Source organism: Periophthalmus magnuspinnatus, chromosome 1 (assembly GCF_009829125.3).
Source record: "Periophthalmus magnuspinnatus isolate fPerMag1 chromosome 1, fPerMag1.2.pri, whole genome shotgun sequence".
NCBI classification, from domain to species: domain Eukaryota; kingdom Metazoa; phylum Chordata; class Actinopteri; order Gobiiformes; family Gobiidae; genus Periophthalmus; species Periophthalmus magnuspinnatus.
The window spans coordinates 22,018,187-22,032,738 of NC_047126.1; the positions used below are offsets into that span (position 1 = coordinate 22,018,187).

At 38.2% G+C, this 14,552-nt stretch overlaps 1 protein-coding gene across 4 annotated transcripts in view; it reads left to right on the forward strand.

Moving 5' to 3' along the window:
• The window catches only part of fbxw7 (F-box and WD repeat domain containing 7), a 121,876-nt gene that overhangs the window by 87,113 nt on the left and 20,211 nt on the right, over positions 1 to 14,552 (forward strand). For all 4 annotated transcript variants that reach the window (XM_033983790.2, XM_033983865.2, XM_055223776.1 and 1 more), the window contains 6 exons: positions 422 to 504; positions 2,740 to 2,881; positions 7,674 to 7,808; positions 12,330 to 12,453; positions 13,238 to 13,374; positions 14,201 to 14,314. In XM_033983790.2, the coding sequence (XP_033839681.1) occupies positions 422 to 504; positions 2,740 to 2,881; positions 7,674 to 7,808; positions 12,330 to 12,453; positions 13,238 to 13,374; positions 14,201 to 14,314 (735 nt within the window). The remainder of the gene's footprint in view (positions 1 to 421; positions 505 to 2,739; positions 2,882 to 7,673; positions 7,809 to 12,329; positions 12,454 to 13,237; positions 13,375 to 14,200; positions 14,315 to 14,552) is intronic.

A 14,552-nucleotide genomic window follows, 5' to 3' on the forward strand; every position in this document is an offset into this window, starting at 1 on the left:
ATGTATCCCCTCTTTTTGCAGTAATTTCAGTTTTCTTACAATGATACAGTCGATATTCAAATGTTGCTTTTCTTCAACAACAATTTGGACATTATTGTGTTTACTGGGAGCTGCAGTAGCTCAGTTCATAGTGTTTGTCCTTTGGTCATAGTTTGAACTTCCTCTTGACAGAAAACATTATTGGTAGAACGGTCAAATCTACTGACTCGCAGGTTGGTGGCGCGAATCCAGCTCCCACAGATATTGTTGTGTGTCTTTGTACACTAGTGTATGATTGTGTGTGAATAGGTGAGTGGTTCCTTGATATAAAGTGCTTTGAGCACCTTGAAGTTTGAAAAAAGCTATATAAATATGACCATTTTACCAGTTTAATATTCATTTCCAATCTCTTGTCTAACATTGCAGTCTTTTTGCTTTACAGATGAAGAGGAAGTTGGACCATGGCCCCGAGGTCCGATCATTCCCTTCAGGAAAGAAACCCTGCAAAGGCACAGAATATCCAAGGTGGGAACACACAACACACCGCCACTACAGCCACCCAGTGCTTCAAAGTTGATCCACATGTCTGTATTTGTTATAGTTTAAAATCTCCTCCTCCTAGCCTTCGCTCTTCACACCTCTTAAACAAACAAATTGTATATTCCAAGAATCCGTAACAGTCAGTGCTATACGGGGCTTCAAACAGAATCCCACAATCTCCACAATATTACACGAGGTATTCACACAGCAGCCCCAGATGTTACTCAGAGCATTCATATTTCATGGCGGCGTGCACATATGTAGTATGTAGCTGCATTAAAATTCCCACTCTACACAGCCACTTGACTGTAAACGCTGCTATGTAACTAGCCGGCTCAGCTTCCGCTCCCATTAAATATAAATCAATAATGAAATGGACCCCCAGCTGCATATTTGCTGTGGGAGTATGAGATGGGATTTGTGCCACGGCTGCCCTCACATCACAAGGGCAGATGGGCGGGCTTTGAAGTCTGCCACTGCTTTATATACAGAGGGTCATTCAAAGGGAAGACTCTGCTGGCATGATAATTTTAATCCAGATGTCCTTTAGTTTTGACTTAAGAAATGTAATTAAATTGTAGGATTGGAAAAGAAGACGCATAGCTTATAGAATATTCAGTGACATTTTTAGGTTGTTCTTTGTCATAAATTCTTTGTATAAGTAACAAATCTCAATGGTGCAGATATAACTTTGTCGCTCATTTCAGTACAATATAGTTATAGTTAATAATTATATTCAAATCTTAAATATAATCTTGCCTAGTTTTCTATACAGTTAAGTGATGATGCCACTTGCAGGTCCAACCACAAAACTTCACAGCTCATTTATAGCATTGTTTTTGTTCCTTATTCAACTAACAAGAGACAGTTACATTTCAAAATGTATTTAATACACCATATTAAATGTGTAAATAATGTAGTAGTAATGTATTGTCATATAGGATTACCAGTGTGTATATCTCACTAACTGCTCATCAATGCTATCTTAGCCTAGACTAGCTTCTTAGCTCAACCTTGCTGTATACTTAGTGCTACACTTAAAACCTTGTTAGCCTTAACTAACTGTAATCCCTCCATGTGACATGTGGTCGCTTAAAAAAAATTAAATGATAAACATGACCATTATTTTCAAACAGCTGATGATCCTTAGATCCCAAAGTAACATCACACTTAACAATCCTATACTGTTTTAGTTTTGTTAAAGTTTATAATTTTACTTCCAGGTTGGACATGGGCAGCAGCTATGACATGCGTAGAGTAACAGTTACCTAGCAACCGTAATGTTAACAAGCGCAAAAACCTCACAGTATTTAAATAATTGATCTAATAAAAATACATAACACCTTTTTTTGGTTAAATGAAGAATACATTTATGACACATAACCAAACAGTAAACCTGTCATATACGCTTTAAACTCTTCCAGCATTTTGGTTACAAAAGAAACAACAAAAACAAACAATAGTATGGTATGGTATGGTATGCTTTTATTTGAAACAGGGACAGTGCACAACATTACATTGACCTTAGAAAAAGAAGGAGAGATGTTTGGTGCCAGGTTGTAGCATAAATGCTAATTTCCACCTGTAGTCCCTGGACAGGCTGATGTTTAGTAAATAACAACAAACAATAGTCAGTGTAACATCAGTATGATTACTCAGTCAATCAATATACAACACAGTCCGCTGTTGTAAGGTTTCATGTGATCCAGTGCATTGACTTGTCTCACCGTAAGCCTCATACAAATGATGGGGGAGCATCGGAACTAATCCTTAATCAATAATTAAAGCGACCACTTAATGCCATTCTAATTTCACTTGATGTCAGTGCTCTACAGTTGCTATTTGTACAATGTAATGTGTCGTTGTTCGCTAAATAATAGATCTAATATACTCGGCCTAGATGCATAATATAAGAATTACTTCTCACAATTATTTCTTTTTAATGTTTAATTCACTCTGTTTTGCATTGTTTTTGTACATCTTACCACACAAACAGTATGTGTACTACTAAACTACAAACTAAAACTTAAAGTATTTTTTTGCCTGAAAGTTACATGCTGTGGCATTAACAAGTGATTTTAAGTATCTAATTTCTCACATTGAGTTTAACATTTTATAGGGACCCGTTCAGTTCTAAAGCTATAGGATGTCCTTATTTCCAAGGCATTTCTAACAGCATTTTGACATATTCATCTTTTTTCCCTGGGTTATGTGTCACAGCCCGGCAGGAATCGTCCCATGTCCGGCCACGCCCACCACCTTCGGCCACATCCGCACAGCCAACGGTCAGGGGCAGCAGAGGCGGCGCATCACCTCCATCCAGCCTCCCACGGGTCTTCAGGAATGGCTCAGGACATTTCAGGTCAGCACCCCTCACCTGTCTCCCTTGCTCCTCCTCCTCGGACTCCCATGGGTACTCTCGCGGCCTGAAGGAAAAACTCATCAAAAAGCAGATGTTGTACCCAATCAATGTTCACTTAGTCTCCTAGATAATTGCTGCCTTGTTGTTCTGGCCCTGCACATTACCATAGTCAGTGTTGCGTGGAATTGCCATTAGCTATACCTGTTCGCACTGAAAGTAGAGTCATAGCTTCCGTTTGCTCGAGCTCTAGTGATTGCAATTCAGTTCAAGTTGTCATTTGAGCTTCATGTGAATTTGGGCTTGCCTTGGGTCAGTCATCCTACAAAGATGGCACACGCTGAAAGTTATGATGATACGGAAAAGCGTAGTAGAAGTCTATCAAATGTAAATAAATCGACCACTCTTAAAATAAGTGGAATGTATAAGACATTGGGAAAAACTATTCTATAATGCTGCCACATAAATGCTAGCACTAGACTTGTGTATACTATGTAATACACATTAGCATAACTCTGCATGCATAAATATGACATTAAGAACAATTTGGCATATAGAAGGCAAGACGAGGAAAGTTTATTTCTATAGCACAATTCATACACAAAGTAATTCAAAGTGCTTTACACAATAACAAATCAAAGCATAAATAATCATAAGAAGAGTGCTCAATTAGAAGCTCTGTTAACATATAGCAAAAACTGAGAAGTTGAGATGAAAAAGACCGGCATAAGATAATGTCATAAACTATTGTTAACTTTTGCACACTCTACAAACTCACCACACAAATTGCTTTCATCATGAGTTAGCTTTACCATTATTTTAGTACACTTTTTGGAGTGTTTCTGCTAGTTTATTTCCATCTCATGAAAATGGATAAAATGAGAGTGTGTAATGAAAAAAGGCTTTCACAAGCTAATGTTGAATCATCATAAACTTGCAGGATAAACAACTGTTTGCATGCGCAAAAACTCACAACACAAATGACGTTCATTGTGACTTAGCCATACCAATATTTTGGCCAACTTCATTTCCCGCTTATGTAAATCTATTGTTTGCCAAGTGAAAATTGTATGCCAGAAATGTTCCCCCATTCTAAAGCCAAGTTATACTGGCTCATATTTTGGTGCAGCTAAATTCAAACATATCTAAGAAATAGCATTAAATAGCATAAAAAATGCATAAAATGTGTCACTTTTCTTTATCCAATATAGAGCATAAAATATGAGGAGTTAACATGATAATTTTCTCTTTCAGCCTATTTTCCACTTCTCATTCAATTTGCTGTATTATCACTGTTTGAGCATAGGCACTAATATTATGTCTAATCCACTAGCTTTAAAAAACAGCTCTATGGAAATAAGATGTCATTGAATCATATTAGCCTCTGTGGGGGCTGTGTGATTTGCTGTATAATACGTTGCCATGGATCTCATTACCTAAGAGATTTTGGCTCATTATGTTGGAACAGCGTGGCCCACCTATAACACCTGGATGAGCCTGTGTTTATTTTCCATTAGCTCATAGCCCTGAGCTGCTGCACCACTGACTTTAATCTATAGCTAACCTCAAAAGCAGCATTCTGTACATTCCTAGTCTAGTCTCAGCATGTAGCTTCTATTAGAAGGCACAAAACTCCAAACTCAAGTCTGTTTGATGAAAATATTCTGGAATTAAAAAACAGATTAGACGTGGAAAAGCTGATGATGGTGTGTGGAACTAATAATCCACTATATCCCTCTAGGTCTGCTTTTAATACTCTTACTACTAATACTATGCTTTTACTGCAACTCCTACTACTGCTATTAATACCAGTGCTGCTATAATCAGTACAGTACCATTAGTCCTGCAGCCAAGAATTTGACCAAATTATTAATGTGAGACATTTGAGGAAAGCTTCAACCAAGCTTAAAGGGGCTGTAACAAATTTTTACTGCCTTGAAGAAAGTTATTCTTCAGTGAATTTATGCATTCAGATTATATAAGCGATAAGAGACCAGGGTGTTCCAGTCACAGGCAAGCTAACAAGAACTAGCATGCTAACAACACATTTCTTGATTCTAAGACAATAAAATGCCTTTATAATTAGGTGTAGACAGTACATTGACTTATTGACCAGATTTCCCTATTGATTACATTGTACATTGCCATCAAATATCCAAAACGTAAATGCACATATCTTGAACTTGATCATTTCTATTAATGACTAGACTCAAAAACTCACAGTATTACAACACAAATCAGCATTTTAACAATATTAATTTTAGCTGCCCTCCATCTTTATTAAATATCAGCTGGTAGAATGTTGTGATGCCAACTGAAACACAGCAATACTATTAATTTAAATTCCATTCCACTTAAATTGTTCGCGCCATCTTGATTGCAGTCACCAAAACATCATTCTAATCAGCTCGTGCAAAGTTCCCTACTGTTCAAAACACTTCTTCTTTACCATCTAAAAATAAAGCGCCAGTGTCTGCCTCTCCGTGCCCTCCCTCCGGTGCTCCCCTGATCGTCTGCATCGGAGCATTTCATCATCACCTCATCACTTGATCAAAAGGCAAAACATTCCTGCTCTTCCTTAGCTCCCGGCAGATTCAAGTGTCTGCTCCGTGATCACAGGTGTAGCTTTGTCACCGGGGGATCTCTTGAGACTGGAGGAGCGCACTCATCTCACTGTTTTTGGGATATTAGGCTAAAAAGATGATGTGACGGCTTTAAGCAAAATAGCAATCATCTAATGGAGTTAAAGTGGGACTAAACGGCAAAACTCTACACATTTTAGATAGAGCTGCTCAACTACGCAGTACCTAGAGGATTAAAGATGAGAGTGAAAGAGGAAAAGGGGCGGGGTCTGGGGGTGTAAGGAACAGTGTGATTAGTCCTACATGTATCCACTACTTCCTAGTTTTGTCATGATACTAACGATACCAACTTCAAACTCAAATTCGAATGTGATTTTTAACATTAAATCTACTTTTAACAGCCCTACTTTTATATTAGTTTATTTATGTATATGTATGAAAGCAAAATCTTGGCATATATTATGTTACAGCTGCTTTTTGAGATTATGTTGGTGGAACACAAAAAAAAATCTGTTTTGGAGCTTGACAATTAGCTGGTCATTAGTGTGAAAATGCCCACACTATACAATCGAGTCCAAGGCCAGCACCTCAGGCTAAAGGTGTTAGCTGCCAAATTATAGGTAGTGCATGCGTGCCACATTTTCCATCTTGCCTCCAAGCCTGTAATCATTGTTGGAGTTTTTCCTACAAGAAAAACAACTAACTTCAAACTGCTTCTTTGTTCAACACGCTTTAAACAACTGGATATTCAGCCAGGATCCAAACCCAGGGGTCTGTTAGCACTGTCGATATAGAGCAGTCTTTGTCTTGATCAAATTTTCCGCCCGTGTGTTGGCTCGGAGGTACAGACAGGTGCCTGAACGCGCACACGGTACAGATCATTAATGTATTATAGGCACATTACAGCAAGCGCCATGTTCCTACAGCACTCCAATCAATTCATCCTATCAGAGCTGCCAAGAAGAAGCTTACACAGGCATTCTCAATCCTCTGTCTGACTGGCACCTTCAGCCCATAACACCAAGAACGCATTTTATACATGAGTAGGCAGCGTCTCAAGTCCAGATGTGGTCACACATTTAAATTCACCGATACAAGAAAGTAGAGCAGGCGTGTTAGTGACAGCCCTCTCTCTGTCTCCTCTCTCTGTCCTCAGGCACTGCACAGGACGCATGCCAGTCTCTCATTTAGTGGAGACGAAGCAGTTTGGAGCCATGTAGAGACAAGTCTGGCTAGGCTAGACGGGACCTAAACTAACAGCTTATGTAATAAAGGGTGATTGAATAGAATTGTTGATTGATAATTCTTACAATGATCACTATAATTAGCGATGGATGATATTTTACAATAGTTAGATTATATTTTTGCAATCAAGGATGAACGAGTTGGGAAAATATCAGTTTGCGATTTTTCTTACAAGCACTGTGATTATGTTTAGATTTACAATTTATTTTTTAATAAGGGAATTCTGTTCAAAGCTTTTACTTCAAACACATCCAGTAGAAATAACAAAAATACTGAAATATGAACTGACAATTGGTACAAGAAATACATCTCACAACATACATGTTTGTACAATTCTAAACTAGGGGGTGAGCAGTTTTTATGCAGAATAACACATATTTTGCGATTGGGCTATTTGCAGTACATCCGAAAATTTGAAATGCTAAAATGTTCTTGTTGAGGTTCAAGTATTGCACAAAAAGTGAATGGACTCTGAAGTGAGTCAAAAAAGGAAGAACTATAACACCGCACCCTTATTTTTGTTTTATTTATTTAGTTTCTACCTGTTGTCGTTTTCCAATTATAGATAAACACAATATTCTAATTTGGTATTCCTTCATACCTTTGCTAGGGCGCTGCAAAGTCAATAAAACTTCTAAGTGATAATATGGTAAGGGTGTTCAAAAGACGAACCTAGTGTTTATGATAACTATCTAATTTGATTACTAGAAATGGATGTCAACAGGGAACTGCAGATCCCAGCTATGTGAGATGCCGTTTTATTCTCTGCAATAAAATATCATAACATCATTATCATGCCCGGCTGCCAGTCGCTGCAGCTCAGTGTTTTTCATTAGCTTCACCTTCTCATTCATTGACACCAGCTGCCAATTCACTTCAACCATGGTTTAATGGGTGTTATACTGTAAAAAAAATAAAATAAACTAGACCACTTGAGTAAACTATCTCTTTTTCCCTCTTTCTCACAGAGCTGGACCGGACCCGAGAAGCTGCTGGCGCTGGATGAGTTGATTGACAGCTGTGAGCCCACGCAAGTCAAGCATATGATGCAGGTGATCGAGCCGCAGTTTCAGAGAGACTTCATTTCTCTGCTGCCCAAAGAGGTAAGTGACCACAAACCCAGGGATCTATTCCACAAATGTTGAGATACTGAAATGTATGCATCTCATAATGGGAAAAACAAACATCTCAGGCGTTTTGAAACATATAATTGATGGAAAAATGGTGGTGTGGCATCTTATCTCAAAGAAGGAATTGGGCAAAATGGTAGTATTTAGTATTAAAATGGTTGCCAATATTAGCTAGTCTGTTCAATAACGAATGAATTATAAGAAGATAAGTTAATGGTTTTATTCTAAGGTTAGTCCAGTGGTTCTTATACGTCTTATACCAAGTACTGTTTTAGTCTTCCAAGTACCCCCAGTTCTAAAACCCGTCTTAACAGGATCATTCTAGAGGTATACTAGGGCTAAACCAGGTCTAAAATGTGACTATACACGTCCTGTAGTAGTTCTAAGCAAGGACTAACTCAAAGTAAAACAAAAATGTGGATTAAATTATTATTCTATTATTAAATTCAGCAAATATTTAAACTACAGCAGAATCTGTTGACCATCTGAAGGAATCATTCTAAGTTTTTGTTTTTTGTTTTTTTCCTTCGATACTTTCTTGGGCTCTGTGAAACGATCAACCAGTAATTTCCAACCTTTAGTAAACAAAGAGCCTGTTGTTGTCCCCACAAAATCTGAATTTGAAGATTAAGAGCAGAACCAACTTGCACGTAGGTGTATTGATGAATCCACTCTACAAAATAATACTACTTTCATCAGTTGCTATGTTATATATGTTCTGTTGTGATAAAAATCTGACATAATCACAGAAGTTCCCCCAGTTGCGTCTTAATTTGCCAAACCCGCATTAAACCTGAGATCCCCACCCCTCTCGTGCCCTAGTCCTGTCACCATCTTCCCTCACATCACTTATGAAACACCAAAATGTTCCGGAGTAGGCGTGTAGTTATGTCTCATAACTGACAATATGAACATCGTAAGATCACACAGGGGGATCCTACCAACAGCCCCCATCCTGTGCACCTGACGCGGCTGATCAAATGAATGGTGTCACCGTTTGGAAGGTGTCTGCAGGTGTTAGCGAGCAGACAGGGGGGAGATTACAGGCTGAGGCAATAGTAGGCAAGCTTTCAAGTTACCCACGATTCATGCTCGAAAACACAAGAGGTTGTAGTGTCAAACAGGGTTGTCAAAAGTATCGAAAACAGATACTAAGTGATAATAAAACTAGTATCAAAACTATTTCATATGGGCAGATACCGATAGTAAAAAAGTCACAGGACAGAAAGATAATAAAAGATAATATCGCATAGACTGAGGGATTACACAAATCTAAAACCTCATGGTAATATAAAAAAGTACTGTGATTTAATGTTGAAAATCACTTTCTATTGTCTAACTAAAGCCCACCGCACACTACAGGATAATGTGGCCAATTTAGTACCCAACTTGCTTCCATCCGACTTCTGGGAGGCGTGACCCGACTTCGGATCCTCAAATGCAATTTTTAATCCGCTGTGCTCCTCATGTGTGTCGTGTCAGTGGGACTCTGAGCTGCTCGGTCATATCATAAGCACAAAACATCACCATAGCAACAGCCAATAAAATAGAGCGTCAGGAGCAGACGGAGTAATGCATAAAGAGGTGCAAGATACAAACTTTATTACTCACCTCTTGTTAAGTTTGTGATGTTAAACTGCAGCATCCATATTATCCATTAGAATTTGACCTTCGCAAATATTGACACCCAGTCCAGAAAACAGCGCCATTAATTGAGTTTGAAACGTTCTTTAAAAGTAAAAAGGTGAGAGTAGTTCCTCACGTCTGTCTGTTTTCTTTCACACAGCGAGGATCTGCTGTAGATTAACGATAGTGACTTTACTTCCTGTGTAGTTTTTTGCCAGCCTTTTGTGCATTAAAAGCATTTATCTGAACTATTGCACCACATTTCACAAGTAATAATAATTCTGTTTTGACTTGTATGTAAACTGAAGGGTAATGCTTTGATCTTTTGAACACTTAAGAGTCTCAAAGCGAGTTGCTACTTACTGTAGACAGGAAACCGCCAACTCGAGGTGCACTCACAACTTTTAGCTTGTGGTGAGTGGTCTCTACCCCCAAATCCCACTACAGTCTTATCATGTGTGTTGTCTGCACTTTTTGTCTCACTTAAAAAAAAATCGTTTAAGACTGAATAAGCCTGTACTGTGTGGCGGGCTTAAAGAATGGTTTGTTATCACTGTGGTATCGGAATCGGTATTAAATAGCAAGTCTATTCCTCATTATCAAAACCGCTTTTGAAATATTTGCATTGTGACAGCACTACAGTTTAAGCTAAATTGTTGGCTGACAGGTTTGTTTTGTGTATGTGAAAACTATTAGGTTGTAGTGTTAAAACAAGCTGTGTGTGACGTATGTGTGAATTCAATGAAAACTGTAGTTTGGACGCGAAATTGGATCAAAATATCAAAATGTTTGCTGATCCCAATGAAAAACTTGTGACATTCTATTCAACATGGTCCATCAGCTGTGTTTGTGGGGGAGTAAATTAGATTTTTGGGGGTGTTTCTGTTATAAACTGTCATGTTAAAAGTAAGGCTGTGCAATTAATCCTATTTTAATTGAGATCAAGAGATTTCAAATCCCCTCAGTAAAAGCGCATTTCTTAGGTTAAGTGCCAGTGATTTAAAGTCTGTATTGTTCATGTTCAATCAGTTATTTGTCTTTTAATAGGGTTGTCAAATCTGATATTAATTGATACTAATATATCAAAACTAGATACTGAACTAGATACTTTTGGTGTTGGTTTTATAAATCCCCGTGTTTTTGAAAGAACTGACATTTATAAATAACTTATGCTCTGCCAATAATTCATTCTATTCTTCAAAGTAGACTTCAGTGAATTTGAGCATAATGCGTTGGAAAAGTTTACTACTAAAATGTGATAAGAATGATAATATAAAAATTGCCTGCCAATTTTTCATCCCTGCAACTTCAACAGCTCGGTGAAGTTCTTTTTGATTAAATCTTTAAACTTCCTAAAATATCCTTTGGGAGAGTCATTTTTCTTGCGGTGCAGCTAATTTGACAGGAACACCTGAAAAGCTTTGGGGAGTGGATGAGAGACTGTACAAACTACTGCACATCAGGTACCTAATGAGCAGTGCACGCATGATAGCCACCTTACTTACTCTATGCATTTGTCTCGGTGCTCACCAGACTCTATTTTAATTTACTTTGGAGGTTATCTCGGATTATTGCACTCAAATAAACCATTCCATTAGTGACAGCTGTAATGTACAAAAGCTGCTGACCCCAAACCGCTTTATGTATTTCAAATCCACATTGTGTTACAAACATTGACTTATTTGAATATGTCAGAAAACGGGTCATGTTGGTATTTGTAGTTTTTTTGCTCCTCACATGAGTGCAGATTTGTGCTAATTTCCTCATTTTGCTTTTGTGCAGGCTGTGGCCCAGTGATCTGTGTCGGTGGCCATTATTACCTTCTGTCTAAAGCTCCCATTGTGCTTTGCTTCCTTTTTTGATTAATGTTAATTGGGTTTTATCAGAATACCATTATCCAGTCTTATACCCCCCAAGCTGTATGGGTAAACCTCTATCTTTTGTGGTCCAGAACAGTGTTTCTCAAAACATCTGGTGGTGTGCGGGGCCCAATTTGCGTATTTGTTTAATTTAGATAAATCTATTCATGTTTTGTTTTTTGGGCTTAATCCTTCTTTCAAACTATTTTGTCCTGGTTTAGTCTCATTTTAGACCTGATGTACTCTCATTTTAGACCATGTTTTTTCATGCATTTGAGCAAAATTTGTCTTAAATTATATTAGATGTTTTGTATAAGCAGCTCTTGAGGTCAAAATTTGTTCACCATCTACATCTAATAATAAAGTGTTTTATTTAGATGATCAGGAAATGCACGGTTAGCATGCTAGTTGTTGTTAGCAAGTCAGATGCCAAAAGCACTTATAAACTCATTGTGGTGAGTAATTAGGATGCACAGTATGCATTAGGTGAGTGAGCAATAACTTAAGACCACTGCCAACTGTTTAAAATGAGGCAGTTCTGTAAAAATCAGGTACAGCTATTTTTGTTTCAAATTTAGGCCTTATAAAGTCCAGCTTTTAATCTGGTGGTACTTGGATTTCCACTTCAAACAAGTAACACCAAAGTTAATATATGGCTTTCCAAGATTTAAGAAAAGAAAAGCTTTAATTAAAAGCTTCAAATTGGGATTCTTTATTAACAGCACCAATAGTTTTAATAGTCACTTGATTAAAAAGTATTCACACAAGTCAAATTAAATAGAGAAAAAAAAAAAAACACACACATATATATATATATATATATATATATATATATATATATATATATATATTTACCATCAATGGTAAAATAGATTATTGTTGAACACCCATGGTGTTCAACAATAATGTGTAATACCAACAATCAGTGTAATACCAATCCTCACATCTCCTTACATTTGTCTCTTTTGTCTCCCATCCCCACCTGTCCCTGTGTTTGTGCTCCACACAGCTGGCTCTGTACGTGCTGTCATTCCTGGAACCCAAGGACCTCCTCCAGGCCGCACAGACGTGTCGTTACTGGCGCATCCTGGCAGAAGACAACCTGCTGTGGAGGGAGAAGTGTCGGGAAGAGGGTGAGCACCGAGGCACTGCGGCAGACGGGCGACATGTGGGCACCCAGCGGGAGAGCTCTGGTGCCACTAATGCAGGCGCCAGTTTACTCTTGTTTACACCTGCTTTACTGTTTACTTTAGAAGTCCTTTTAGTTCAGTCTGATCCACTTGGTCACTAGAGGCAGTGCTAAAGCAGACTGTCGATGTTCGTATGGGGTTTAAAAAAGGCCAGTTATGTTAAAAAGTGGTACATTTGGTCATTAAGAAAGAATTTAAAATGTATTAAATGGTTTGGAATTTCTAATTACACACTATACCAACCAACAAACCAACTAATATCATTTAAGTGATTGTTTATGTGTGACCAGTTATGCGGGCTCTCTTATAACAACAAAATATAAATAACATTTTCAATATTTCTGTTGTAATATATTTATAACTCTAGCCACAAATAATTAAAATTGCAATATTTCTAGTCTGAATTCCTGAAATGATTTGCTCAGATGTTTTTATTGAGAAAAAATATAAGATAAAATATAAGCTGTGTTGTAATACATTTTTACAGGATGCTGGGACAATCCTAAAGTACAACAATACTATAAATATTAACTGCTGGTTTGTGGAATGACGGCAGATTCAAATTAATGTCCATCAAGTCTGAATATAATAAACTGAATCAATAATTAAAATGCCTGTAGCGACATTAAATTCCTTTTAGGCTCACTTCTCAGCTTATTGTTTAGTCTCTACTTTAAAAAGTTTTTTTGGAAATCCACTCAGCCCCCTCCCCTCTGTGTGTTCCCAGGCATCGACGAGCCTCTACCGCCCAAGAAGAGGAAAGTGGTGAAACCCGGGTTCACGCACAGCCCCTGGAAGAGTGCTTACATCAGGCAACACCGAATAGACACCAACTGGAGGAGGGGGGACCTCAAATCACCAAAGGTACCACTTTCTCCTGCAAACACGCTATCCTGCTAACAATCTCCACAGGCCTTAGGTTTATGGATACAAAAACACTAGAGGACTCGCAGAAATATGGTTCAATAAGTGACAGTAGCTTAGTGATGGCTCAGCATGTGCCGGGCTGAGTGCTAATCGAGCTGGACATTGAAATGGCCAGATTATGTGTCCAGTGACTTCATTTGTCCTCCCCCCTTTAATAAACTGCTCCATGCATGTCAAACAGAGATCCATCTTGTTTGCCGAGCTCGCAGTCCTGTGACCTGAGGGCAAGTTTCCATTCGCACGTTGTTAATCCAACATGGAGGCATGGACTGTAAACAAAATTTGAACTGCTTTAATTGGTCATGGCTATTAATATACATTTTACAGGTTTTGGTTTGAATATTTTTAAATGTATATGAATTATACACTTAATTGAAAGGATTATACAAACCTTTGATTGATTAAAGATGCACTGCCTAACATATCTGGTGGAGGGCACGCTTCCTGCTTATCTAATGCAGACGTTATAGCTTAAGATGCGTAAAATGTTTTGCGTAGAATTAATACTCAAAACCACTTCTAACTAAAACATGTATCAAGGACAGCTGGGTGCACTTAAAACACTTTGTACACCTTAAGTACCGGGCGACATTCCACTCTTATCTACTCCACCATGATGTCCATCGCTCTGGAGAATTGTTCCTGTCAGCCCCTCATCACAGTGTTCCCTTTTCACCACACGCACACACCCTCACCCTCCCTCCTGTGTCTGCCCCACCACCCACAACATTTAATCTTTATGTCACCTGCTTCTCTCCCATAGGTGCTGAAAGGTCACGACGACCACGTGATCACCTGCCTGCAGTTCTGTGGCAACCGCATCGTGAGCGGCTCCGACGACAACACGCTCAAAGTGTGGTCGGCCATCACGGGGAAGGTAAGACCAAATTGACTTTGTTCATTTTGGTCTACTGCTATTTGCTTTACGTTTTAAATATGTCTACTCCATTTTATGATGTTTGCTTTAGTTTTATCAGCTCAAAATTTGCATAAATGTCAAACCTGACCAAATTACAGCTATCATTGCACTAGCACATTTTGCTATTCACGGCAGTAAATGTGACAATGTTTTGTGTCAATATTTGTATTATCAGGGTTCATTTTTGTTAGAATCT